Consider the following 26994-nt stretch of genomic DNA (forward strand, 5'->3'; position numbering starts at 1 on the left):
TGTAGAAACCCAAAATCAACAGTAGAAACTGCTGAGCTGAAGAATGCCTGGCTGTCCCACTTGCAGGAGGTCAGCTTTGGAAATACTTTGACAAAATACTTCCCACTATGAAGCATATGAAAAGCCTATAATCCTAATCTTGTAGGATCTCTCTGCTACCTGGAAGCACTCTCATGGAGCTGCAGAGAGATGCCAGCAGTGATATGCTCACAGGACAGACTTTCCTCTGCTGAGGAGACCTAACCTCAGTTCCCAGCAGTGATAGGAAGCAGAGCTGGGAAACACCCAGGAGGAGATAAGGACACAGCCTCTCCCATGGGTTTCCCAGCCCCACACAGAACTCCTCACCACCCTACCCCACTGTGGGAAAGGCAAGCATGAAAACCCCAATACAGGACAGGCAGCTCAGGGGTTTGGCAGATACACGAGGTCAGGGCACTGCATCAGCCAGCAAGAAATGCTGCAGATAGGGATGCTTCAGATTCCAGCTGCCTCTTGGGCACCAGGAGTGGGGCAGGGCTGTCCAAAAACACATTCCTGCACTGGGAAGCAGCAGCCCTGAGCCCTCTCTGGCCTCAGGTAACTGAGCCGCTTCTTTGCAAAGCAAGAGCTGCTCTATTCTTCCCAAACAATGTTATCATTCGGCAGCTTCACTCCTGCTTATCTAGCAGCTTGAGCATTATCCAGAATGTGGAAGAACTGGGCTCTGTGGCTGCCCCTCTGCCCGGGGGCTCAGTGGGGAGAAATACCCTCCCCACCCCCTCTGCCTGTGTCTTTGCAAGGGTTTAGGCATGGCAGAGCAACCACAGCTCCAGGGCTGAGGATCTCCTCCCAGGGCAGACCCTGTATTTTCCCTGCACCCCAAAAATCACTGGTGCTCACCTCTGAGCCTCCCCAATGCTCAGCACTTATGGAGCAGAGGTAGCAGGAGCCACACGGATCACAAGCAGCTGTTCACCTTGCAAACACCGTGCCAGAGGGAAAAAACCCACTGCCAAATGGCCTGGTGCAGGACACAAATACTTGTTACCCACACAGACACCTCACTGCAGGTGTGGGAAACCTCAAAAGGTGGAGGCAGCAAACAGCACCTCACAACCCAGCTCTGGACCTGCCTCAACTGGTGTCCTTGTAGCAGAAGGACACGATCCCAGAACCTCTGCCAAGAAGGGCAGGACATGCCCCCTTTGGGCTCAGCTGAGCAAGGTGCCACCCAAGGGCAGCAGGAACTGCACCCTAATGAGCCATGCCCCTGCAGCCCCTCTTCCTCAGGGCCCGTTCTCCAGGGAGGCCGGGATATCCGTGCAGGCTCCTCCCGTGCCCTGTCACACTCAGGGGACAAAGGGCAGCAGGACAGGAGGGCTCTGCTCACCCTGGATGGAGGCAGGAGAGCAAAGCACCCGTTCCCTCCCTGTGTGAGGCAGCCAGGGGTGCCTGGCTGCCCACGGACCGGAGCCGTGCAGCTGCCGCAGGCCTCAGAGCGGGAGCCGGAGCTGCGCGGCTGCCACAGGCCCCAGCGCATGTGGCTGCTGTGACACCACCTGCAGCAGCACTGCAGCAGCACTGCAGCTCCAGCTGCTGCATCCCTGGGCCCCCAACACCCTCCAGGTGCTGCAGCCTCAGCCCCCCAGACTTCCCATCTGTGCTGCCTGTCCACCCTGCCCTGCAGCACCGGGCACTGCGATGCAGCAGCCACCAAGCTTGTCACCAGCTCCCAAAACCGACACAGGCCAGCTGCCACCACCACCACCAGGTCAGGTAGGCACACACCTCAGCAAACCCTGCCAGGACAGACAGCAGCAACTCTCTGGACAACCACAGAGACATGGAAATTCATAAATTCGTCAGCCAAAGCCCCAGCTGCCGTCCCTTTGGGGAGCAGCAGTTTTGCATGGGACACAAGGAGTCTTGGTTTCCGTAAGCTCTCCAGCTGAGAACTCAGCCTCACAAGAATCTCTCTAACACACCAACCACTGCAAAAAAACATACGACACAACCAACTGGGACAGAAGCTTGAAGAGAGACTGTAAAATTGATTAGTCATCAAAATCATCAGACCATAAAAGACGCTCCAGCTGTGCTCATCTTTTTTGTGTGGATAAATGCAAGAGGCAGGGATCTATTTAAAATTAATTCCTTTTTTTGGTTGGTTTTGGTTGGGGTTTTTTTCTGTTTACTAGAGCTTGTTACTCTGGTTGACAATTAAGCCCATTATCCAATTCCTTTCTTTTTCACCATTCCACCAGTCTTTTTTCATAGCCTTTGAAGAAGGAAAAAAAAGAAAGGTAAATTCCAATAAACGCTATTTTAAAATGAAAAATGCGAGTTTACAAAGAGCTCAGGAAGGTGTTTGAATCATGCAACCTTCTGTTTTAAGACCCCAGCACGCACTCAACACAAACAATTCCTTTCACATTGAAAGCAATTTCAAGTCACACCGCTCCAAGTTAAGCACTGGCCCAAATGTTCTGCCAGACCCTTGGCATAAGTGTAGAAGGGCAATAGAAAAAAAAGATTTGAATTTTGGCTAGTGTACTTCTGCAAAATCACTGTCAGCACATATTTTTCAGTTCATACAAAACCCAGCAGAGGAAAATTCAAACAATAACTAACATGGAGGTGAGAGGTTCAAAAAAACTGCAAAGAAAACCCTAATCTGGTGCAACTCATGGAATTGTTCAACACTAATCATTAACCTGGGTGCTCATGGTATCCCATGGCAGACTGGGTCCTTTTGGCTTGGTTATAGAACTGACCCACATGTCCTGTGGATGCTTTCACAACACCACCAAGAATGATCCATTTTAGTAGTTAAAATATCCCCTCACTGTAGATGCCTGCCTTACCAGAAGCTATTTGCTGTAGATACCCACTACAACAGTATCCCAGCTCTAGGCAGCACACAGAGCTGGCTGCAAACAGCAGGCTTTTGTGCCTGGGTATCTCGGAGTCCAGGGGCAAAAACCTCAGCAAAGCTGCAACCAACATCTTTATCCAAGACCTTAAGACCATGTCCCAGTTCTACCTTTGCATTCATCACCCTGAGAAACAGGAATTTATAACCTCACCACAAAAATGTTCCCTTCCTCTTTTTTTTCCGTGCTGAGGAAAAAAAAATATTGACGGAGGAAAACATGGATTCTCTAAAGCAGGAGCAGCAAGTTGCCTGGCCATGCTCCCAGGCCAAGCTGCAGTTATATCAGGTTGGGTTTAACTTCTCTAGTCAAGCTCTGGCCATCTCCAGCTTCTCTGGGACCCTGTACCCACACCACATCACTCTTCTCTTAACACCTCACTGAGAAAGGTCTCACAAACATCTCAGCTGCCACAATACAACGAGCCCTTCTCATTCCCTCTGCAGTAATTTCTGCCGGGGTGCTAATTTGTAAACTAGATAAATAAAAGACAAACTTGGGGCTTGAATTTGTTTTACCATTGTTCTGTCCTTGGGGTGGGAGAGGCAATGCCAGTGTGGCACATTGCTGCCTTCCTCTGGGTGTTCAGCCAGCCAGCCTTCAAAGTGCACAAAACTCTGGCATTTTCTAGGATGGCTGTGTTTATATTGCTGTCCTATAGGAAAAAAACCCAGCAACTGCATTTTTGGAGGAAACAGGAGCAAACCACTGGATTCATGCCTTGTGGCCAGCTACACCAAATAGCACCACATGGATTCATGGCACATGGATGGTGCTGGTTCCAACACACACACACACCTTTCTCCAGACCCCAAAACCTCCCTGGTCCCTTTATCCAACACCACTATCATCAAGAACCTTCAACAAGCACCAACAACACCATAAATCTGCTTTTTATGGCATGGCAGAAGCCTAATTACATGATTAAATTCTGTCAAAAATTAAAGCCCACACATTTGCTCTAAAATTGCAATTAGCTCTTTCAGGTAGCAAATAAAAGCAATGCTAACATTTCAAAGACATGTTGGCAACACAGCTGAACTAAATTACATTACTGACCCTAAACAAATTGAGGGCATTACTTGGAGTCCCTTTCTTTTATTTTCTGTGTCTGCTAGTGTTATAAATACAGGCACTGTGATCCCTCTCAACTGTGACCTGAGCATCAACAAGCTAAGCAGCTCACCTATTAACTCCATATCACACATTCTTATTCTACTGGAATCTTCTGCTGTTTTCTCCAGCATAATACTTTGCTGGGCCTCACTACAGAGGTGCAGAAATTATTTGCTATGAACTCTTATTTCTGTGATACCACCTTTAATGAAGATTGAGCTTTTTAATTACAAGTCACACATCACTTAATTTTTACAAAAACAAGCTCTGTAAATAAAACACACTGTGTGTAATATGGGAAAAGGTCTGTATAGGATACGCACTATGATGGGAAGGGAAAGCTAAATTAAGCTTCTTCACGATTTTCATAAGAGAAGCAACATTTTAGCAAAATGTAACATTGCATATTAGAAGTGAGGGAAGGCTTGTGGCTGTCACACTTCCTAGCAGTTCTCTAGAAGTGCCCAGGGAGAGGTTTGTCACACCTGGGGAACAGGAATGATACAGCAAAAACACGGTCACATGGAAAAACAACACAGTAGGTATCCAAGAACAGAGCAGGTACGCCAAGAAGATGGAACTCGGGTGGGATACCATCCTTGCCTTGCTTTTCCAGCTCACCACTAGCACCCTGTGACCACCAAAAGCAAAGCTCAAACCCCAACTGACTGCCCACGCATCCCCCTGCTCTTGTCCTCAATATGGATGCGTGCCCACAAAAAGGGAAATAGGACCTGACAGGTTCTAAAGACCCTTTTTTTTATGACTTAAGTTATCTTTTACAGCTTAATAAGGTAATATTATTAGATCTTGTCTTTTTAATTATATGCATATATGGAACAAAGGGATGAACCCATATTAGGGCAAGCTTTTGTGGCAGCAGCCCTTTACATACCCGATCCACACCTCTTCCAAAACACCTGCATTAAGGAATGTTCTTGAATGGCATGGGAAAATGGGCACAATAGCTAAAATCTGAGCATTTGGGCTAAAAGACCTTTCATCTCCCTCTTCTCCTGCAGTCAGAGCTAACACCAAATGCATGGAGAAAAAAAAAACCACCGAGCTGAGGATGTAAGGGCTGGGGTGGGCCCAGGCTGCAGGGAATAACCCACACCCTCCAGCCTCAGTGTCCCCAGGCACCCTCGGCCCAGTCCTGGGGTGGCTGTGGGACCCAGCAGTGTGGCACTCCAGGGGTGGACAGAGGCTGCCTGGGATGACTAGGCACTTGGGGGAGGGGGAGTAATGAAAAAAAAAAAAATTAAAGAAACCAAAATCAGCAAAAAAACCCCCAAACCAAACCAAAACCAGAGATGGCTTTGTGCCTGGTGTGGCTAAAGAGCTGCATTCTGGCGACTTTTGAGCTTGCTCAGTGCTGCTGACAGGAGGAAAAGGCGCCAGCAGCAGGGAGCAGCCATGTTCCCCAGCAGGCTGGGGGAGGAAGGCTCCCTCAGGGAATTCGTACTCACCTGGCGGTTTCATGTAATATTGCTCAATATCGGACATGTCCGTGTGCAGCGCACAATCGAGATAGTGCAGGATAACTTTTCTACTGAAGTAGTACCTCATGCCCATCAGAAAGATGGGCAAACAGCAGGTCAGCAGGAAGGACTTGGTCACAACAAAGCACATTACTATGGAGATAAGGAAGAGAAATAAACGACACCTGTCAGAAAAGAGAATTTAGTGTTGATTTCGGAATACAAACTCATTATAAAAATAAATCAATAAAACAAGCACAGTCAAAATATACATTTGCAGTACACACACGGTTCACGCTCTCGAGATTATCGTGTTAAGGGACGGCGTATCGCGACGAGATAACCCGGAGAAGTTTATGAGGTCCTGAAGGAGCCGGTGGGGAAGATGCCGCCGCGCCAGGGCCCACCGAGCCCCTCCGGAGCGGGGCCGTGGGGACCCCCAGAGCCCCGCGCCCCCGGCCCCTCCGCTGCCCCCGGCGAGGCCGGAACGCGGCCGGGCGGAGGAGCCGCGCTGCGGGCAGCGCTCCGCAGCCATGTGTTCGCCACTGCGGCAGCGCTATTTCCACCAGCACCGACTCCCCGGGCAGCCCCCCTGCCCCTTCCCATCCCGGGGGGCTTCTGCGGGTGTCTCTGAGCCGGCGGCTCTCTCCGGCACGGCCCAGAGCCACCGGCTGGCTCCCCCAGCTCCCGCCGGGGGTCCCCCCTCTAGCATGGGATCCCGTCCTCCCCGGTGCCTGGGGTGCGACCAGCCTGCAGCCACCGGGGGCAGGAGACCACCCAAAGCCCTCTCGGGGCGGGGAACGCGCATTATTAATTATTGGCACATGGCGGGGACACCTTGCAAGCGCTATTTTTAACTCGGGGAGGCGAGGTGACCCCGCGGCTCGGTGCGGCTGCAGGGGGACCCCCTCCCCACGCCGGGGGGGACATGGGGGCCGCTCGCTGGCGGGCCCGGCTGTCTCCAGGCAACGCCGGCACGCCGTGCCCCCCCTCGCCGGGCTGCGCGGGGGCGGCCGGGGCGCCCCGCTCCCCTCCGCGCACCGCCGAGCCCCGCAAGAACCAGAATGACTGATGTGCCCTCACCCCCGCCGCGACCTCCCCTTCACGGCTCCCCGCCCTCCGCACCCGCGCAGGGTCGCGCATCCCCGGCGGCGCAAGGCTCCCCGCCGGCCCCCGCCGCAGCGCTGCGGCTCCGCGGCCGCCCCGCACGCTGCTGCGGCGCTCCCGCGGTCCCCGGCGCCTCCCGCCTCTCCGACCATTTTGTGAGCACCCACAGCGGCGAATGAACCCGGCGCCCCCCTCCCCAAAAGGGAGCGGATACTCACCCGCCAGCAGCCCGTAGAGCAGCTGAGTGAGGGGCTGCTGCTTCAGCCCCCTGAACGCCGTGTTGGGGATTCGCTCCATGATCCCCTCGTAAAAGATGCGGCGCACCACCTCCTGCTCAGAGGGGTGGAATTCGCGGATATAGACATTGTCGCGCCTGGGGTCTTCTTTTGGTGGGGTGAGGGGAGGTGGGGGTGAGGGAGGGGAGCCCGCCAAAGAGGGCCACATCTGGGAGGAGGAAACAATGATCGTGTCTTTTTTAGATCCCGGGATTGATTCATGATCTTCCGCCACAATCTTGGTCTCACAAACCATCTTGGGAGACAGACAATGCATGCAAAAACCGGCCGCGGGGAGGGGGCGAGGAGAAAAACGGGAGGGGAGGTGTCAGAAAATTAACACAAAAATAAGATTTAAAAAAAAAAAAAAAAAAGGAAAAAGGGGAGGGGGAAGGAGCGGGGCGCGGAGCCGGCACGGAGACCCGCGGGCAGCGGGGCGCAGAGCAGCGCGGCCGGGCGGGACGAGAGGAAGGAGCCCCGCTGCATTTTGGAGAGGCATTTATAGGGCGGGGGGGCCGCGGGTCCCCGGGGTCCTAGAGCCCCCCGCATTGGCTGCGCGGGGTCGCCATGTGATCGGGGGGGCGGGACACCTCCCCCTTGCCCCCCCATCCCTGCACCGCCCCTTGCAAATTACTACGGCGCGGGGTTGCGCGGGGAGCCTGGGGCCGCGCATCCCTGCCCGCATACATCGGTGCACGCGGAAGAGGGTTGTTAATTTATTTTTTTATGCGTCTGTTCATCTACTGCGAACGCACTGTGTGCTCAGCAGATTTCTGGAGTAGTCCCTGCGGGGGCGCGGAGCTGCGCAGGGCGCTGCGGGAGCGCGGAGCCGCGGGGAGGGAGGGCCGGACGGAGAGCTCCGCACCGCGTCCCGGCGGGCTCCGCACCGCGTCCCGGCGGGCTGCGGCGCGGCTGCTCCGCCGCGAGTCCTTCCCCGCGGAGCGCTCTGCGCGGGCGGAACGGCCCGGGAGGTGCAGCCGCGCGGCCCCGGCTGGTCCCAAACCCAAGTAGTAAATGGCCCTCTCCATCCCTCAGCGCCCCCCCGGTCAGTAACTTTTCCGGCCGTGCCCACGCCACTGCGCGGTGCAGAGAGCGCTGCCGGCCCAGCCGCCTCCGCGCCCCTCCGCGGGGCGGTGAGAAGAGATGGAGGGGGAGGGGGGATGCGCAGGGAGGAGGACGGGCTCCTCCTCTTCGAAGGACCCGAAAAGCTTCGGCCTCTCCCGGTTGGAACCGGCCGGCATCTGCCCGAGGCATGCGCCGTGCGCGGCCGGTGCAGGGACGGGGTGGGCGGGGGATGCTGGGCGGGGAGACGGGAGGTCCGGAACCCCCCAGTCCCGTGAGGTGCATCCCCCGAGAGCTCCGTCTGCGCCTCCCCCTGCCCGGAGACAGCCCCCAGCCGTAGCAGCTGTGCCTGTCCTCAAACTTCACCTGTGCATCCCCCCGGGACTTGCAACTCCTGCGAGCCTCAGCCGTGCTTTCACCTGCAGGGTGCACCCATACGCCCCATGAAAGTTTCATCTGTGCCTCTTGCTCCGGTAAGGTGCTCCTGTGCACCCCCCGTGCAGTCATCTCTGTATCCCCCTGCCAGGTGCTCATGTCCCTGTGAGATGCACCCGTGCGCCCCCCCTACAAGTTTTGTCCCTGGGAGATGCAGTCTGCCGTCAGGGAGTGCGGCTGTGTCACTGGAGCTCTGCGGGATTTGCCTTCCTGGAGCTCACAGGCTATGCTTTGGTCCTCAGGAAGATGCAGTGACTGGATCTTGGCTTCAAGCTAAAGCTTTATTTCACTGTGATGATTTCATAGTGGTTTCATTGCTTCACTTTTCTATTAAAAATAGTTCAGGAGCATGAGAGAAGGGAGGGGGGAAGGTTTAGATAAGGACTTGGAAGACTTCCCACCCAGAGGAGCAGTGCCAGCACCCCACAGGCTTGCACAGCACTGGGCATCCCTGGTGAGAAGCTGCTCCTGGGGTGGCTGTGGGACCTGCTCATGGCCAGGCACTGCAGAGCTGCCAGGCTGCTTGGGCACCCACAGAGCTCCCCTTTCCAACGAGCATCGCCTGCAACTGCAGCCAGAGCGACCCCCAGCTCCCAGAGCCTCTGACTGTCTGCAATGGAGAGCAAAGTACAGGATTATAAAGGCATCGTGGCACAGGTACAGTAGTGGATGAGTTGGCCAAAAGTGCATCTCCTGCTCAAAAGTGGAGCCTCCTGTGGGAGGGAGGTCACCCCAGTGAGGAGAGGCAAGGCACATGGCACCCCTGCATCCCCCCTGACATCTCTCAGCAGGGAAGGAGCAGTTGGACTCCTGCACTTGGGAGATACCTGGCAGCCCCAAATTCACCAACACAAAGAGTCGGTGGATGGGGGAAAAAAGCTGAAAAATCAGGGCAGTGTTTGCCTTTGAATTCTGAAATCTTTGGGCCAAAGATAGGAGGTTGCTGTTTCAGAAATATAATTAAGATGCTTAGTTCCCATATGCCTGGGTTAAGCAGGCATTTATTTTTGTTTCATCCTTTCTAGTCAGATGTATTCCTTATTTATGAAATTACTACAGTAATAAAAACAACTCCTTCCTTAAAAAAAAAAAAACAACCTACTGCAGTTATGTAACAGCCAAGGGAGCTCCCAGTTCTGGGCTATGGACCTGAGTGTTTGCAGATGAGTTATCTTTGGAAAAGCACTAAATACTTGTTTACTATTTATGCTGCCACATTTGAGCATCTTATGAGCAGTAATGAATATCTCCTGTTCCCCCAAGATAAGGGGGTATCATCCTTGGCCACAGCAAGGGAACTGAGGCACAGAGGGACGCAGTGATTTGTGCACCATCACGTAGTGACTCAAGGCACAAAGCACTGGACCAAATTTCCTGAATCTTCCCTCACTGCCAAACTTTACCTTTATTATTACAAAGCCAGGATTCAGCTTTCTCTGTAAATGGGGGTGAAGGGGAGGTTCTGGGGGTGCTGCACAATGGGGAGGAGGGAAGGAGGAGCTGAAAGCTGTGACTGACTGAAGCAAATGTCAGTGAGAATGAAGGGCCTCTCTGAAACCCATTGCAAAAGCCAGTCAGGTTCACAGACGGCAGATTTGGGTCCCTGGAATGAAAAGGATATTGTTAACAGCAGCTTGCTGGCAAGGCAACTGCTCTGCCAGGAGCTTTTGGTCTTTAAGAACACAGTTGTCATCCCAAGTCACTGAGGATTTTACTCTTGAGTTTACTTCTGCTCCTTCAGGACCTGAGGGTAATCTCCCACATGCCATGACCGACTGCTGAACCTCACGGATAGAACTAATTTAATTAAGATGGACAGTTTAAAGTTTGAATGTCGTGCCAGTGCTCTCAGCAGCTCTCACTGCTCAGTGTAAACCAGGAGATTGTACAGATGTTTGATCCATTGGTACACTGGGGAAAAGAGACTGGAATAATGAGGGCAGGCTGTGTTACTCTGGGGGCTGAGGAGGTTTGAGTATTTCAGTAAGAAACCTGCTTTGCCTTCAGCAGGTCTGCTTTAGGCTGACTTTGCTTTGGATTAGCACATCAAACCAGTAAGCCTTGGAAATGCCATTATTTATCCTTCCCAAATCAGCAGCTCTCATCTTGGGTCAAAGGGAGTCACTCCCTCCCATGAGCCCTAGGAAACACCCAGCAAATGTAGAACAGAATTACCAATTCCCCTGCTGACAAGATCATGCCCTGCTCTTTGTCTGAAATTTTGGGTTTTCTGTGCAACCCTGGGCTTTGCATGACTTGAAACATCTTTCAGCCAGATTTTACTGTAGCTCGTGAAGCAGTGAGATCTGTGATTGCAGATTAGGGAAACATCTCAGGAAGAGCAGTCGGTCTCCCAAAGCACCTGTACCTAAGGGGTGGGGAACACCAAGGCAAACCTCTGTGATCTGCTGGACAAGGAGAGGCCCTGCTGCCTCTTCTGCAAAAGCTGCAAGCAGCCACAATCCTTTGCTCATTAGGGGCTGTATCTATCAACCTCAGCAATTAACTGGTTGACAGCAAAAGCTGCCCCAGGTTATATTAATGCAGTAATTCTGGAACAGCTCATCCAAGCAGGATGAGGCTGTCTGTCAGGGATGGCTCCCACCCTGTCCTTTGCAATGTCTCCATCAGTGAGCAGGGGAGAAGATATTCAGGTTTAAAGAACTTTTCAACTGTCTCCAGGTTCTCCTGCCTGGACCTTGGTAATTTCAGTTGTTTTTCCACGCTTGACCAAAGATGCCTGGAGCAGGCTGAGCACCCCCAGCACCTCTGGCTGTTTGGTAGCAGCAACCTCCAACCCTCCTGCTTTGCTGGACTGGGGAAAAAGTAAAAGCCTCTTTGTTGACTGCAGATGTGCATATGAATGTGAGGCATTTGCCTAATAAATATCTTCCCAAAGGGGGATTAATTAGCATCCCAAGGTTTTCTCATTGCACTCCCTCTGAGTGCAGCAGCTCTGCAGCACCTTCTCTTAGGGACGCTGGTTCCTGCTGGTGCTGCTGGCCCCTTTCCCACTGCACAGACCCCAGGGCTGAGGATTCACAAATCTCCTGCTCAGGAGCCAACACTGGCAGCAGCTCCCATGCTGTGTGAGTGTCTGGCAGTCCTGGTTTCCCCAGTCCTGCCATTCACTGTGACCCATCCCAGCAGTGATGAAGGCTCCCTCCTTCCCTGCGTGGCTGGGTGCTGTGAATAAGTCACTATAAAACCTGACATGCTGAATTATTTCCAACTGGTAAAAATCCATGAATTGGTAACCAGGGCCAGAGGTGGGATCTGCTGACACACACAGATCTCTGCTGGTGTTGGTGCTGGCTGGCTTTTGCTTTGGGCACAGCAAAGTGGGAAAACAGGCTGCTTTGGAGTCATGGAGCCTCACAACCCAAAGCGGATCTCAAATAGATCGAATGAATCATGTGCTAAAAGCAGTAGAGTTTATATATAAAAGAGAGTTAAGGGTGACTAGCTTAGCTGTGTAAGTCTCCCCGGGGGATCTCTGAAGATTAATCTCTTCCTACAACTTTTTTGGGCTGAAAGAATTTTGTGGGTTGTGAATTAAATACGAATGTTTCCCAAACAGTGTGCACGCCCACGGCTGGCTTTATCCTCTGTCAAATGGGGATTTTGGAACTTGCATGTACATTTAATGTACAATAACATCTATGGTGAAGAAACCCTGTTCTAGATCAAAGCAACATTAAAATCTGAGCTATGTAGCAATTACTTGGAGATTTATTGAAAGCATCTCGGTGCAGCCATCAAGAATCCTTTCAAACAAAGAAGTGTTCAAGGCCAGAGAGAATGGAGCTCTGAGCAACCTGGTCTAGTGGAAGGTGTCCTTGCCCATGGCAGGGGATTGGAACTGAATGATCTTTAGAGTCCTTTCCAATCCAAACCATTCCATGATTCTATAGAGATTTTAAGCATCTTCATTTAAGGAGTAGTATTTTCTGACACTGGCTATGAAGTCCCAGGGAGACAACATATCTTTCTTCCTTACGATATTTTTGCTGCAAGCTTAGATTTATTTTTTTTTTAAATGAAGGTTCAGTTTTCCCCCCAAATGTTACCAGAAAATTTCACTTCAATTAGCTGTAGGAGACAGAGCTGTGCAAGCAGACCAAGCTCTGTGATGAATGGGGGAGGCTGTTCAGGGGCTGTGCTGGGAACATGAGGCCATGAAGGATGGGACATGTGTCCTGAGCAAAGCTGAGAGCACGAGAGCTCTTGTGCACATGGGAATAGCACAGGTGGTGTGAGCCAGGAAATGCTCATTTCTTGGGGTTTTCAGTGCAGGACTTTGCACCTTCTTTGTAAATTAGCAGCACCACTTTGGAAAATCACCTTCCTCCACAGTCAGTTCCTTCTCTTGCTGTAAATAACCTCCAGCCACCTGAATTTTGGCTACCTGCTTGGGTCAGCAGGGTAGCACTATTACAAAATCTGCTGTATCATGAACTACTCTGTCAATGTGTATCCATCTTTGCTAAGGAAGAAGGGGAGAACATGAGGTTATTGACTGTACTTTTGACCAACAGCTATTTTGGTGGTGTTTTAAACAATGATTGTTTTAACTAATGATCACCAAAGTACAACTGTAGCTTTATGATTGGGCTTGGATGAGGAGCATCCTATTTACTCTCCTCATGGCAGACACTGCAGCCTGACAGCAGGCAGGGGGGAAGGAGTTTGAAAAGGACCAAGGGGAGGTTAAAAGGAAAACAGGAAGAAAATTGGAGCAGAGAAGGTATGAGGATATTCTGTAGCAAGGACAGGAAAATTAGATTTGAAACTAACCACGGGTAGAAAAACCTCTAAATACTGCTACTAAATGTCCTGGTTCAAGATGAGCTCTGCAATGATAAAGCAGGAAAAGATGTGGCAAGGTTACTTGAAGTTTTCTGGCAACATTTGAGAGTCAGTTCTGCTGCTCAGCAAAGTCACACTTTCAGCTTGGCCTGCAAGGCTGCCCTGCAACTGCTTGCAAGGTCCAGCAAATGCCCCAACTCCTCCAAAGCAGTGTGTGCGTAGCCTCAGGGGAGGCAATAGAGATCATCCCCTATATGGGTTGGGCTCATGTCAGAGCTGACTTTACACTGGTTTTTCCAGCACTTGATCCAGGCTGGGATTTTCCTTTCCTTTCATAATGCCTTTCAGCGAGGAGCTGAGGCAAATTTTCAGGTATTTCCAGTTTTCCTGCTCAGTGATGCCCCCAGGCCACACTGCCACAAGACACAGCCCACAGATCCCCTTCCCTCTGTACGTGGGGCAGGGGGACACTCACTCCAGATGACACAGGGACCTTGGTTCCTTCTGGAGAAGCAACATCTATCACAGAGAGAGGCATCTGACTGACCCTCCCTTCTCTGTCTGGGGGACTTCAAGTTCTTAAAAATCACACTTCCCACAGCTGCCCACAGATGCTTCTCTTCTCTACAGAGATCCAGGAGTCCAGCATCCTCCTCAGGGACAGTTTGAGCATGGGGACAGGTGTTGGGCATCATCAGTTTGGGTCCACAAAGAGGTTTTGGGGGAGGCCTGGGCAAACTCTGAGCTGGCCACAGACAGCAGTGCTCACATGTGCCCCCTGCAAAGGGCATTCTGGACATCTGCCCAAGGAAGGTTCCACCCCAAAATTCACTGGTGGGGCAGGAGGATAGACCTGCTGCAGCAGGGCACAGCCACACATCTGTTTCACACACTGGTTTCCAGTGTTAGATGCAGCCCTGCCTGGAGAATCAGGAGTCCCCATTTTCCTTGTATAGATGAAGCTAGAGCAGCATCAGCCTAGGCTCTGCTGAGAAGTCCAGTTTGGTTTTCTGTGTGTTCTGCTCTGATTTTGCTGCAGTGGGAAGGTGTGTCCTATTTCCTTTAAAAGTGAAGTCCTAAAAGCTTGTGAAGTTTGAAAAATCTGGTGGCATTTTCATAGTGGTGAGGTTGCTTTGTTGAATGCACTGGGCAAATTCAAAAAGCACAGTGTCTTCCCATGGCATCACAGTCCAGAGCCATGAGCATGGCCTGGCACCCTGCAGAAGCCAGGGCAGGGAAGATGCCATCCTGCCATTGTGGGTGAATAAAATTGGGCTGAAACACAGCCAAAGTGAGCCAGTTTGAGTCACCTGTGATCCTGCATCCTCAGTGTTGGCACTGAGCTGCTCCCTCTGTGTCAGACAGCTGCTGCTCCTGTCTGTTTGTCCAGCTGGGAAAGTGGGTGAGCACCTTCCTAGAATGAAACCACTGTGCAAACACACACTCATGCCATTATCCCGCAGCTCACAAATGAATTTGAACTTGGCTAAAAACAAAATCAGGGCAACTGATGCAGCAGGGGCCAGGGAAGCAATGATGGATTGCTGGAGCAATGATGGAGGGCTGGAGCTGCAGGGGCTGGATGACAGCAGCTGTCTCCAGAAAATAGCAACCTGTGACCCTGGGAAAAAAAAGGAGTGTTACTGTGAGAATACCAACATCACCCAGTCAATGGTGCTGGCCAGCCAGGGAAAGGAAGGAGGCTTTCATGACCCGAAGGTAGACAGCTTCATGCTGGTCTGGCACGAGGATGAATTCACTCCAAACTTGGGAAAGGTGCAGGAAGTTCCTTGGGAAACAGAGCCGGTGCAGCTCCAGCTGCCCAAGGTGCCTCCTGCGTGGGGAGCAGCCAGACGAGCTAATCTCTCCACGTTCGAGTGTTGCTCTTGGATTTTTACCCCACCGTGGAGCCTGAGGGAGCCCAAGGCTCCCCTTGGAGGGGAGCGGGGCAGCCCCAGGGGACAGGGCTGGCTGCTGTTCTGCTGGGAGCTGCGCTGTCCCGGCCGGGCTAAGGGAGGGCGAGCGGGGAAAGCGAACGCACGCAGACCTCCAGTGGCCCTCCCGAGAACTACACGGCACTGCCGCTGTCGCTGTCGCTGTCACCGCCACCCCAGGGACGGGCACCTCGCCTCAGGCGCCTCTTCTTCCCCCGGCCCTGCAAGTGAGTGAACAAGAGCTGATGTGCACGGTGAGGGGTCCTGTAGGAAAGCAAAGGGATATGGAAGAGTCACTCCTCTCCTCCCTGCTTCAGTGCATGCAACAACCTTACAGGCTCACCCTTCCATTAGACTGGTTTTGCAATAAACCATCTTTAATCATCCATCAGTCGACCCTGTCTACTCTGTATCCCCAGCAAGTGGCCAGTGCCTTAAGGTTATATGAATACGGTTGGCTGAGGCTGCAGGCTGTGCCTCAGGTCTCGGACAGTGCCCGTGCAGCAAAGCACTGTGTGACACTGCCCTGTGGCTGCCCTGGCTCCATCCCACTTTTGAGGCCCAGAGCCTGCAGCTTTTCTGGGAGGGCGCTCTCAGGAACAGGCCCCTGGAAATGCAGATAAACCTGCCCAGTGCTAATGCGGCTCTGGGACCTGGCATGGGTTCAGCTGCTTACAGCCCTGCTGCACCTTGGAAACACAGAACCTGAGAGCAGGTGAGACAGCCGGGGATTTCCTTTCCCATATTTGACCATATACTTTCATACAATGAGGGACCAGGGCTCGGGAATGCTCAGTGGGAAACACTGAAGGTTCAAAAAAGGTCTGCCCTACAGTGCATCACTGGGACAAGCAGCACACATAACCTCCCACCCACAGGAACGGGTGCAGTACAGAAACCCTTCCTTCCTTCCTTCCTTCCTTCCTTCCTTCCTTCCTTCCTTCCTTCCTTCCTTCCTTCCTTCCTTCCTTCCTTCCTTCCTTCCTTCCTTCCTTCCTTCCTTCCTTCCTTCCTTCCTTCCTTCCTTCCTTCCTTCCTTCCTTCCTTCCTTCCTTCCTTCCTTCCTTCCTTCCTTCCTTCCTTCCTTCCTTCCTTCCTTCCTTCCTTCCTTCCTTCCTTCCTTCCTTCCTTCCTTCCTTCCTTCCTTCCTTCCTTCCTTCCTTCCTTCCTTCCTTCCTTCCTTCCTTCCTTCCTTCCTTCCTTCCTTCCTTCCTTCCTTCCTTCCTTCCTTCCTTCCTTCCTTCCTTCCTTCCTTCCTTCCTTCCTTCCTTCCTTCCTTCCTTCCTTCCTTCCTTCCTTCCTTCCTTCCTTCCTTCCTTCCTTCCTTCCTTCCTTCCTTCCTTCCTTCCTTCCTTCCTTCCTTCCTTCCTTCCTTCCTTCCTTCCTTCCTTCCTTCCTTCCTTCCTTCCTTCCTTCCTTCCTTCCTTCCTTCCTTCCTTCCTTCCTTCCTTCCTTCCTTCCTTCCTTCCTTCCTTCCTTCCTTCCTTCCTTCCTTCCTTCCTTCCTTCCTTCCTTCCTTCCTTCCTTCCTTCCTTCCTTCCTTCCTTCCTTCCTTCCTTCCTTCCTTCCTTCCTTCCTTCCTTCCTTCCTTCCTTCCTTCCTTCCTTCCTTCCTTCCTTCCTTCCTTCCTCCCTCCCTCCCTCCCTCCCTCCCTCCCTCCCTCCCTCCCTCCCTCCCTCCCTCCCTCCCTCCCTCCCTCCCTCCCTCCCTCTTTTACTCCTTCCTTCTTTGAGATGCAAGGAGCTTTCCCATGGATATCCCTCCTCCTGGTGTTCTCATCCAGACAGGCACAAGGCTTGAACTCATCAGCTTTGTGTGATTTCATCAAAACCTTCTAACAACCACCAGTTCTTCATGTGCCTCCACTGTAAACACCTCCATAAGGAGTGGTTACTCATTTACAAGGTAGTGCTCTACGTGCCAGTCTGCTGCTCCTGTGAGAAAAAAAAATGTAGCAGTACAAACCCCGAGGGTTTGGTGATGGTTTCCTGGGTTTAACAATGACCAAGGAATTAGCTTTGAGGCTTTTTTCTTCTGTGATCCCTTTGTACCACATGACTGGTTTTACTTAGCCTAATTTCTTAGCCCCAGTCTCCTCCATGGCTTTTTCTGATTTTCCTGATGTCCATCACCTTCCTATCATGCCCTTTGCAAGAGGCACAATCATCTCAAAATTCAGGGCAAATGATTTAGATACCAATGAGGTATCTTGAGTGGCTACAACAAACAGGTTTTATACGGGGAAAATCAAGAGCTGTGCTGAACACAAAAGGGAAGATCAGAGGATTTGAGTTCAAGGCTTAGTGTCTAATTTCAGCATGTGTAAGTGAGGATTGAAGCTTGATAAGAAAAACCTCCTTCCTTGCTGTCCCCCATCCACCTGCTGGCGCTCCCTGGGGAGTGCTGCTGACTGCTTCAAAATTCAATTTCTGCACTGGCAGTGGCATGTTGGGCCTGGCAGTAATTGCTTTGTCAGACAACTCTCTGCTCATCACTGGCTGCCTGCTGGGGTGCCAGAGCAGCTGGGATGTGGTGCTGGGATAGTGCCATAAGTCACAGGGCTGCAAGAAGCCCCATGCTTTTGGGTCAGCATGCCCTGCACTCAGCCATGCACTCACTCCATGAGTGGCACACCAAGGCTTGGGGCTCAGTGCCTTGTGGTTGCTGAGAATTGGAGCCTTGAATCAGCAGCACTGAGCCAACAGCCCATCCCATCCCATCCCATCCCATCCCATCCCATCCCATCCCATCCCATCCCATCCCATCCCATCCCATCCCATCCCACCTCATCCCTGCTGTATCCTCCCACTGTAATCTGGGGTGGCCCTACCTAGTGGGAAAAACTTTTGAGGGTCCACAAGTTCCCTTGCTGCTGCTCACCCTCTGCTGTTCCCTGACTACCCTGTGCTATTTCCAGTACATCTCCAGAAAATAGCTCGCTCCCCCCGACACCACTGGCTCTCTACAGCAGGGAGCGAACTCAGCAATTTACCAGAGGGATTCTGATTCTTATTTTAGACTCCTATTCTAGCCTTCTTTTTCTTTCTAAATTTGTTAAGTTAATCCTTTTTTTACAGCTCTGGGAGCGAGGTGCAGCATCGCAGGGCCCCCAGAAAGATTTACTGGCTTCTCAGCCTCACTCCCTGCAACCTGCTTTCCTCACCTTGCCCCCATGAGCCCCCTGTAATTTGGACAATAAAAGATGCTCTGAGCTAAGCAGCTGCTTTTTATGACTATTATTATTTTTAAATCTGCAAACATCACCATCTCTTCAACTATATCAGAGAAGGTGAAATGGAAAATGTGGGGTTTGGGCATGCCTGATCCAGGATGGCAGCAATGTTGCTTGGGACTGAAAACTTCAGAGTCCTAATGTAAGTCAAAACTGCGGGTGATATCTGTTACCTTGCAATCTGCTCCATCTCTGTATCCCTCATTGCACACAGCCCTTCTCCAGACCACGCTTTGCCATGGGATCTGCCTTGTATCTGCCATGTGCCGAAACCTGGTCTCCAGAAAATCTGTGTGCAACATCTGTGGGTCAGCTCAGTTTCAGTGGCTGGGAAGAGGATGATTTGCTGTGGTCATGTGAGTCTCTTCTCAGTTGTTTCAGCACATCAACACGCTGGTACAACTGACCTAGATGACATCTGTTATTTCTGCAATGCCAGCTATGTATCATCTTGACTCATTTTCTATTAGATCCAGCTGTTCTGGCTGATATGCTATTGACCTTTTCATCTGGTTCAGCACTTGGCTACCAGGAGGTCACTGGATGCCACTTTGAAACAGGTTCAGTGCTTGCAGCTATTCTGCTGGGGTAAGGATGGATTTCATCCACCTGTTTCCAGTATGAGCACCTTAAAAGATCAGCTGGCCTTTGTTACCAGCACAAGGTCACTGCCTTACCTGCAGGCTTCAGGAAGCATCCATAAATCAGTCTAGCCCTGAAGTTTCAGTAAATTGTGTCATTTGGAATGTGCAGCCCAGCAGCTCATGCCCTCACTCTTGGGAGCTACAGGTTCACATCACAGCATGACCAGGTACTTACTTCAGCTTAGTTAGGTGGGAGGAGATGCCATAATGATGCATGTACTAAAATTACCTATTAAATATGTAGCAGCCCTGGGGGAAAGCATGGCCAGGGCTTGGGAAAGGGGGGAGGATAGAAAGACAGGGTGAGTGGCTGACCAATACACATAACTGCAATACAGTAGATGGGAAATAAGCAAAAAAAAAAGTTGGGATGTCATATTTCATAGAGTGACTTGCTCTTGTGGGCAGTGATTTCTCCAAGCAACTTTGTTTTTTTATTTTTGTTAATCTGTTTGCCCATGTTCAGCCTCTAAAACAGCATTTCTGGTTGAGATGAGGCCAGAGTTTATGAAGATTTCTTTCATCAAGTACAGCATGTTTCCATACTATTCTAGGGCAAAGTTAGTCTGATCTGTCATTAGAAACCTTTATAGATGAGGAGTCTGAAGCTTTCTTCAGTAACTTAATCTCTGTTTTTATTGTCTGGTGTTTAAATCTCCTTTTAGTTACTTGTCTAACTTGTGACACTTTTGCTGGATATTACACCAATTATCTGTTGTTCTCCTGGCAGGAGCTGAGGGACAGTGTCTGACCATCTCCAGCTCTACAGCAACCTTTTCCGTGTTGGATGATTATCCTCTTTTGGCATTTTAACTTCCTTTTCTAGACTAAACAAGCCAAGACCCATCTGAAACCTAGAGATTCATCTCCTTGTTGCCACCATTGTGATTTGCAGTGTGTGTCTGCCTTGGTTCCCAGTGGCATTGCCAGAGCCCCATTTCTTCAGGAGGCTTCTCAGGAAAGGACACAGCCTGTGTCTTTGGTTTTGAGCTTCCCGGTGGTTTTGGCTGCTTTGGTAGAAGGCCACCTGGGCCAGATGTCCCACACCTTCTGGGAAAAGGAGGACAGGAGAAGGACAAAAGGGAGGTCAGCCCCCAGATACCATATCCATACCATGGTGAGGTTTGGGCTCCTTATGGTTGGGTCTACACTGAAGCCTCCCTGGGTGTCCAGTGCTGAGGACAAGTTTTGAGAAGTTTCACTTCATTTCTGCTTTCAATAATTCCTTGCATGTCTCAGAGGCCCCAAGGGGAATGCACATCCTGCTCAGGGACTTCCCTCCATCACTTGTGGCAGGCATGAGGCTGTTTGGAGGCTGGAGGGACACACTGGGAACAGCACGTTTTGCTATCTCAGAGGGCTGATTGTAGGGAACAGCTGGTCCAGCCAGGAGAGAAGTGTGATAGCGAGATGCCAGATGAGTAAGGCTGAGCAGAGCTTGTCCCAACTTGCTTGTCCCTTCCAGCAGATCAAACCAAAACTGAGCTACCCCAGCAAGTCACTCAGATGAGAGCAAATGCAAGTCAGTGCCTTAATTTTAAAAACCAATTTTCCTCACAGAAAAGGACCAGTTTGATGGACCCAGCACCCTGCCTCCCTTGCGCCCTGCTCTGATCCTCAGAGACTCACAGGATATTTTACTGTACTGCTAATAATGCTCAGTTTTTTCTACCAGAAACAATTCTTGTTGTAATTTCTCATTGTAAATCCTTGTAAATGTCATGCTGGGTACTACTTCCTCTGGGGACATCCATGTCCTCAGCCCAGGGGCAGGTGGCCAATGCAGGGCATGTTCCAAGACTGCTGGTGCTTCTTACCCCAAGGCACTTTGCAATTTTTTTTCTCTCCTCCTGAGCCAGCCTTGGCTCATTGTGTGGGGGAGATCAGGTTGTCAGCCACTGAATTCTGCTGTTAGAATGTTGAGGTGTTGGGGTCCTGCAAGAGCTTTGGTCTGAGTTTAGAGGTCTTACATTAAACGTCCAGTTTAATCATGGTGCTTAATGTCAGGAAAGGGCTGAGATCCACCCACCACACCTGACTGCCTCAGCAGTGGGGAGAAGCTCTACAAGCAGGAGTATGAACACAGCCATGATCTCATTCTCCCAGTAATGTTTGGGTGGAGAATATTTTCTCCTTAAGCAGGTGAAGACAGTATAGAGTTCTTGCCTAAACAAAGGAAGGTGATGCCATTTCACAGCCTACCTGGTTTCCAGCTGCTCTGTATGGCGAGGAACCTGCCCCAGGCCCCCTGTCACAGCCACCACTGCCCTGCAGATGGTCCAGTGCCTGCAGAACACCCTCAATGGTGCTCTGTGCCTCTGCATGGGCAGCTGAATGGGGCCCATGTGTGCTCTGCTTTGCAACACCAGACCCTGATGCAGGTAGGCAGTGCCTGGTGGGGCCACTTGTACCCAGACTCCAAGATGTCATTGTTTGAGACTGGAGCAGCTCCAGTTGATCTGATTATTGACTGTTATTGTGACTGTTTGGGTTAAACAGGCAGCTGCACAACTGGGCTTTGGGTAGCCCTTGTTTTAGCTGCACACACTACAGCCTTCCCTGCAGAACAATGCCTGGCCCCCAAGCGTGTGCAGCCAGAGCTCGGTAGAGTGTGGTTTTCTCTCCCTGTGAAGTTTGTTAGGGTGTCAAAGAAAAGAATAATAAATCTGTTATGAGTTGCCATGAAAAGCCACAATCACCAAAGAGTTTTCCAGCTGTAAACCTGAAGAAAGATTCCAGTGTGTGCAACTGAAATGTTTCACTTCCATTTAAAGAATGCAGCAATTGCCTGTCACCCCACTCCAGCTGCAAAACAATATGTGTTCAGCAGTGTCAAGTGTGGTTCAAAAAATACTTTTCCAACTTGCAAAATTACTCAAAGCCAACTTTTTTTCCAGCAGAACACAATGTTTTTAGCTCATCTGATCAATTTTTAATTTTCCCATGAATCTTGTTAGCCCAGCAGCAATCCAATAAACTCCAAAGGGTAGCTAGGCTCTGCCATTTCTGTGAGCACTAGAGGAATAAATGTGGCATGTGGAGTGATTTATGCAAGTTCACTCGTGTTTCCCAGTTGTGGTTGCAGTTCCCCTGCAGTTTCAACACTCTTCAGGAATCTTCTTGCTTCTTGCCCTACTGCTGTGCTCGTGAATGGGCTGTCTGGGTCTCCCATCTGTGCTGCTGTCTCCCAGCCCACCCACACCAGATCAACCTGTCACTGTGATGAGTGTGGAAAAGGGAGCTGGGAGTGGGGCTAAGAAGTGTCTGTGTCAGCCCACCTGCCTGCCCAGCAGAGTCAGGCCAACGCCTCCACCAGCCTGCTCTGACTGTGGCAGCAAAAGGAGGAGACATCAGAGGAGGACAACAAGGCTGGGGGAACCAGAAGCACAGAGGAATTAGGAGCTAGTGGCATTTGGAAGTTTATTTCATAAAGATGTATTTCAGAGGGAGCATTTAACTTTGGTGCATGAGGAAAATGTCTGGTCAGGGAAAAAGACAGAGGCAGTAATTTTTGTTATTAGGCATCTGAAAGGATCATGGATTTCTGATGAGCTCTGAGACCTGCAGAGTTTCTCCTGGGTCTGGGATGTGAAGTCAAGCATGGAATAAAATCAGTTCCTGGGATGAGTTAATATTTAGCATTATTGAATGGTGAACGGGAGACGAAGCAGGGAGGAAGTCTGTGCATGGCAGTCAGGCCCTGTGTCCTGCCAGGCACAAGAGTCATGGTCCCAGATGGGGACAGGAACAGTGACTGAGCCAAGGCAGCTGGAGAGAAGGGATCCCAACCCTATCCCTGCAAGGGGAGAAATAAAGGTATTCCCACTGCTCCTTCAATCTCTAGTTGCTGTTGAGGATGTACTCAATGACTCAAGTTATCCTGCTTGCAGAGAATCCTCCTTAAAAAGAGGATTTCAGAGAATCCTTAAAAAAAAGAATCAAGTGAAGCTGAGATCCCAGCAGTACTTATAAGTTCCTCCTGAATGCTAAAGTCTTTGGGATGACAAATTCCCTGGAGTGCATCTCTAAAGCACGTAATGCATCACAGAATGCTTCTCCTCTGGGGTCTCTCTGACTGCAGCAGGAATGTGTAGTTCTGGCGTGGCCTCTTGGGACCTGGCAGGTCTGTGGGCTCCTCTCTCACACAGCTGCTGGCTGTTCCACAGAGCTCCTTGGGCAGGTTTGGCTTTGACTGAGGACACAGAGTCATAGAATGTTAAGTGGTTTCTTCCTAATGTCTAATCTAAACTTCCCCTCTTTCAATTTTAATCCATTACTCCTTGTCCTATCACTACAGTTTCTGATGGAAAGTCCCACTCTGGCTTCCCTGCAGGCCTTGTTCAGGTACTGGAAGGTTCCTATGAGATCTCCATGCAACCTCCTCTTCTCCAAGCTGAGCAGCCCCCAACTTTCTCAGCCTGTCTTTGCAGGAGAGCTGCTCCAGTCCTCTTATCAGCTTTGAATTCCCATGACCCAGATGCAAGACCTTGCACTTTGCTTTGTTGAACTTGAGGAGGTTTATACTGGCCCACCTCTCAAGCCAAGGTCCCCCATCACATCCCATGCTGGTGGGGGGATTGGGGATGGCCTCAAGGGTTAACAGCCACTGCCAGCTGTGGCTCTCCAGCAGGGACAGAGAGGGCCCAGGCACCCTGCCAGGAGGTAATGCTGCTTGAGCACTGCTGGCAAATACTTCAAACCCCTCAGCTAATTTCGGATCTTCTGCTTGTGACACTGAAAGCTGCTTTCCCATCTAGGAAAGTGCTCTTCCTTGGGACTAGGAAGAGAAGGGACTATTTATTAAAATGACATCAACAGTGACACATCTGTCTTTCTGAAAGCCCTGTCTGAGGTGGTTTCCTTCATGTGATAGGTTTCCTCCAAGGAGGCCCAAATATGCTACAGAAGATGCGTCACAAAACGCTGGAGACACGACGCAGGACAACCACTCCTCTTCTTCCAAGAGTCTGAGAGAATAAAAATGCTGAATATTAAAAGCAGAGAGAAAAAAATGGGCAAAGTCATGTTTACTTTTCCACATTGGCAAAGTTACATATAACTTTTTATCTACAATAAAAATAGCTATATCTATATCTATATTAACTACAACCTTTTCTTTAAGCCAGTTAAAAGAGAGTTTCAGCTGGATCAGACTTGGACCCTACATGTCAGTAGCAGAGCATCCTGCCTGCCTGTGAGGCCAAGTGCTTGTCTCCAACTGGAGATGCCATTTTTTTTTAGTTCTCCCTGGTTTAGGAGTTGCTGAGGAGCTCCTCAACCTAAGGAGAGCCACCCAGGCTCCCTTCAGTGCTCCCTTGTGGGGGCAAAGCCTCTTCTACTGCAGTAGGGGACTAAACAAGGAAACCAGTCTGGGGAGGCTGGATTCCCCACCTCTGGCCTGGGAAGGGTGATGGGAGTGGAGACCTTTAATCAGTGAGGGACTTCCCAGAGTATGGTGTTGACAGATGCCAGTAATGAGATCACAGAAGAGGCATCAGCATCAGATGACCTGATCAGTCTCTCTTTGTCCTGGACTTGTGTCTAACCCAGAGCCTTGTAATGCACTGGATTTGTGTTGACAGCACGAGATACACATGGCCTGTGACAACACTTGGCAAGGCTGAAACAGTGTCCCCTAGCCCTTGCCATGGTCTGTCTCCCACCTTCTCCAGTGACAACCATTGTGATGATCAAAACTGTTGGATTTAGGAAGTTTGGGCTCGGGATTGCTCCCTGTGTGTTGTCAGCTACATGGTGAAGTTTTACTCCTAGCTGCCTGGTTCCCCAAGGAAACAGATATGCGTGGTTGTAAGGACGTCACCATTATTACCATGACTCTTCTCAGGAAGCTCCAGGGTAATGCATTCATTCCCCTGCTTTGCTGTCCCTATATGTCACAGTGCCTTGCAGACTGGCCCTGCCTTAGATCCTGTAAATGTGGTGTCAGTGTCAGTACTGGGATTTCTGTATCTTAATCCCCACGTCTGAAACTTTCAGTCAAAACTGAGAACAGGAGAGGGATGAGGACTCCTTTCTGACCTTCTGGTTTTAGAGATGGGAGATTGCTTTGTGCAGGGACTGAGAGGGCAGTGAGGATCCTGCTGCACAGGAGCTGCTGGTGCCAGGACACCAGAGCAGGAAGAGTGAGTGCCACTGACTCCGAGAGCAATCCTGAGGATTTGGTATCACGTTGTCTCCATTCAGTGTCAATTACTTGGGACTTGGTGAAATTTAGACTCAGGACACGTTTCTTCCTCCACAATGGTTAAAAAACCCTCAGATCTATATGAATAAACCTGCTTATTTTCAGTCCAGAAAAAATAAGGAATGCCATGTACTTCCATACTGTGCTGCAGGTTTCCCTCATCACTCTGGGGACGTGCAATTGAAGATCGTGTCTCTTCTGGGCTAAAGGACACCAAGAAATTCTCAGTATCACTGTTGATCATCTGAACAGAGAAGCAGAAAGGGAACACAATGTCCATGCTGAAAGTACCCAATCCAGGCAAGAAAAATGCAGTGACACCCACAGCAACAAGACAAGCCTCTGGCACAGACAAACATCTCCTCAGTTTCCTATTTTGCCCTGGCAATGTCTGCTTGTTATAGCTGCAAAAGGCTGTAGGAGCATTGGGATGTGCCCTCCAGACCCTCCATGCCGGGGTCACACAGTAGCTGATGTTACTGCCACAGCCCAGTGTCCCACATGGCTTCCCAGAGTCTCCATCTGAGTGCTCTGACCCTAATAGCACAGATGTTCCCATACTCCATGGGTATGTCAGGATTTCTGGACATCTGCTTGCCTGGTAAGATTGGCTGCCCAGTCAGGCTGCCTGACATGTGTAAATTATGGACAAATGTGCTGCAATCTGCACATCCCACCATGGCTGAGACAGAGAGCACGTCCCCAGGAACACGGAGAGCTGGCTGCCCTCCCCTTGCTGTGACGTTTTGTGCACATGCAGCAAGTGCTGTCATTAGCTCTCACAGACCTTCCTTATAAATCCACTTCAGGCTTGCTGCAGAGTGGGAGTTTTCCTGTGGTTCACAAGTGCAGTTGGGATGTGAAGCTGCACGGGTTCGCACGCTGGCTCAAATGTTGGCACCAAGACTTAATGCACAGCTGTGGAGGAAGGGAGCAGAGAGGATGGGGAAAGGAACCAAGAATGGAAAAAGAGGTGCTTGTTTGTCAAAGAGGAGCATAGAGCCAGGAAAAAAAAAAAAAAAAAAAAAGAAATGCAGAAAAATTAGTGAGGAAAGAGGAAAGAGCAGGGAATGAAAGAAGGAGTTTTAGAAAATCAGGGGATGCATTTATTGTGCTGCAGGTGCCTGCCTACACCAGAGTAATGTTCAGCTGGTTCTCTTAGTCCTCTCAGAGAAAGAGAGCTGCCATCCCTCTAACTACAAACCACGTATGTGCAAATAAAACCCACAGCAGCTGAAACACCCTGAGATGAAACATAAGAGATTAAATTACAAGCTTATTGGGCTGAGATGCTTTCAGAGAAATGAAAGTTTTGGCAGGAGGCAATTTCTCCTGAGGAGATGGCCTTGTCAAACCCTCTTCTTCCCCTTCTCTATTAAGCAACCTTATTCCTGCTCTGCAGAAAAGGCTGTGCAATTTTTTTGGTCTGTTGGAGGTTTTCATCCTGGGCAGATCTCCAAAGGACTATGGGACCTTCTTCTGCCCATGCATTAAACCAGCATTGCCTGCTGCATTCCAAATGGGAATTTCTTTAGGTCTCCAATGCCAAAACACATTTCTAGTAACATGGTCAGGGACCTCCTGCCCTTCATTTAGTCTGGAAAAAGAGAGTGAGAGGAGAAATTCAGCAGTTTTTGTCCACATCCACAACTCCTTGATAGACAATGATAAAAGTGATGGGAACAAAACCTTCTCAGGAGCACAGGTCAGTAAGAGAGGGGAATGGGCAGTCTGCAGCTTGGGAAGGGACAGCAGGAAAAACATAATTTCATGAGAAAC

The 26994-nt window shown here is 50.5% G+C and overlaps 2 protein-coding genes and 1 long non-coding RNA gene across 7 annotated transcripts in view; all 3 read right to left on the reverse strand.

The window, feature by feature from the left end:
- NAT8L (N-acetyltransferase 8 like) overlaps positions 1 to 7559 on the reverse strand; it is a 32711-nt gene extending 25152 nt beyond the window's left edge. Inside the window, exons 1-2 of the mRNA XM_064418896.1 lie at positions 6838 to 7559; positions 5501 to 5665 (exon numbers count right to left, since the gene is read on the reverse strand). Of these exons, the coding sequence (XP_064274966.1) occupies positions 5501 to 5665; positions 6838 to 7171 (499 nt within the window). The 5' untranslated portion in view covers positions 7172 to 7559. The remainder of the gene's footprint in view (positions 1 to 5500; positions 5666 to 6837) is intronic.
- On the reverse strand, positions 5557 to 6771 carry LOC135299793 (collagen alpha-1(III) chain-like). The gene is made up of 3 exons (XM_064419215.1): positions 6638 to 6771; positions 5800 to 6580; positions 5557 to 5697 (listed from the first exon to the last, which is right to left on the reverse strand). Exons 1-2 carry the CDS (start codon positions 6769 to 6771, stop codon positions 5827 to 5829), a joined length of 888 nt encoding a protein of 295 aa, XP_064275285.1. The 3' UTR covers positions 5557 to 5697; positions 5800 to 5826.
- Positions 7560 to 16830: 9271 nt separating the features above from the next.
- LOC135299604 (uncharacterized) overlaps positions 16831 to 26994 on the reverse strand; it is a 59868-nt gene continuing 49704 nt past the window's right edge. Inside the window, exons 4-5 of one of the 5 annotated variants that reach the window (XR_010361571.1) lie at positions 18540 to 18655; positions 16831 to 17068 (exon numbers count right to left, since the gene is read on the reverse strand). This is a non-coding gene — a long non-coding RNA (uncharacterized LOC135299604). Of the gene's footprint in view, positions 17069 to 18539; positions 25460 to 26994 lie in introns of all 5 variants that reach the window. The other 4 variants (XR_010361572.1, XR_010361570.1, XR_010361569.1 and 1 more) reach the window with 4 other exon arrangements.

Source organism: Passer domesticus, chromosome 4, assembly GCF_036417665.1.
Source record: "Passer domesticus isolate bPasDom1 chromosome 4, bPasDom1.hap1, whole genome shotgun sequence".
Lineage (NCBI taxonomy): Eukaryota > Metazoa > Chordata > Aves > Passeriformes > Passeridae > Passer > Passer domesticus.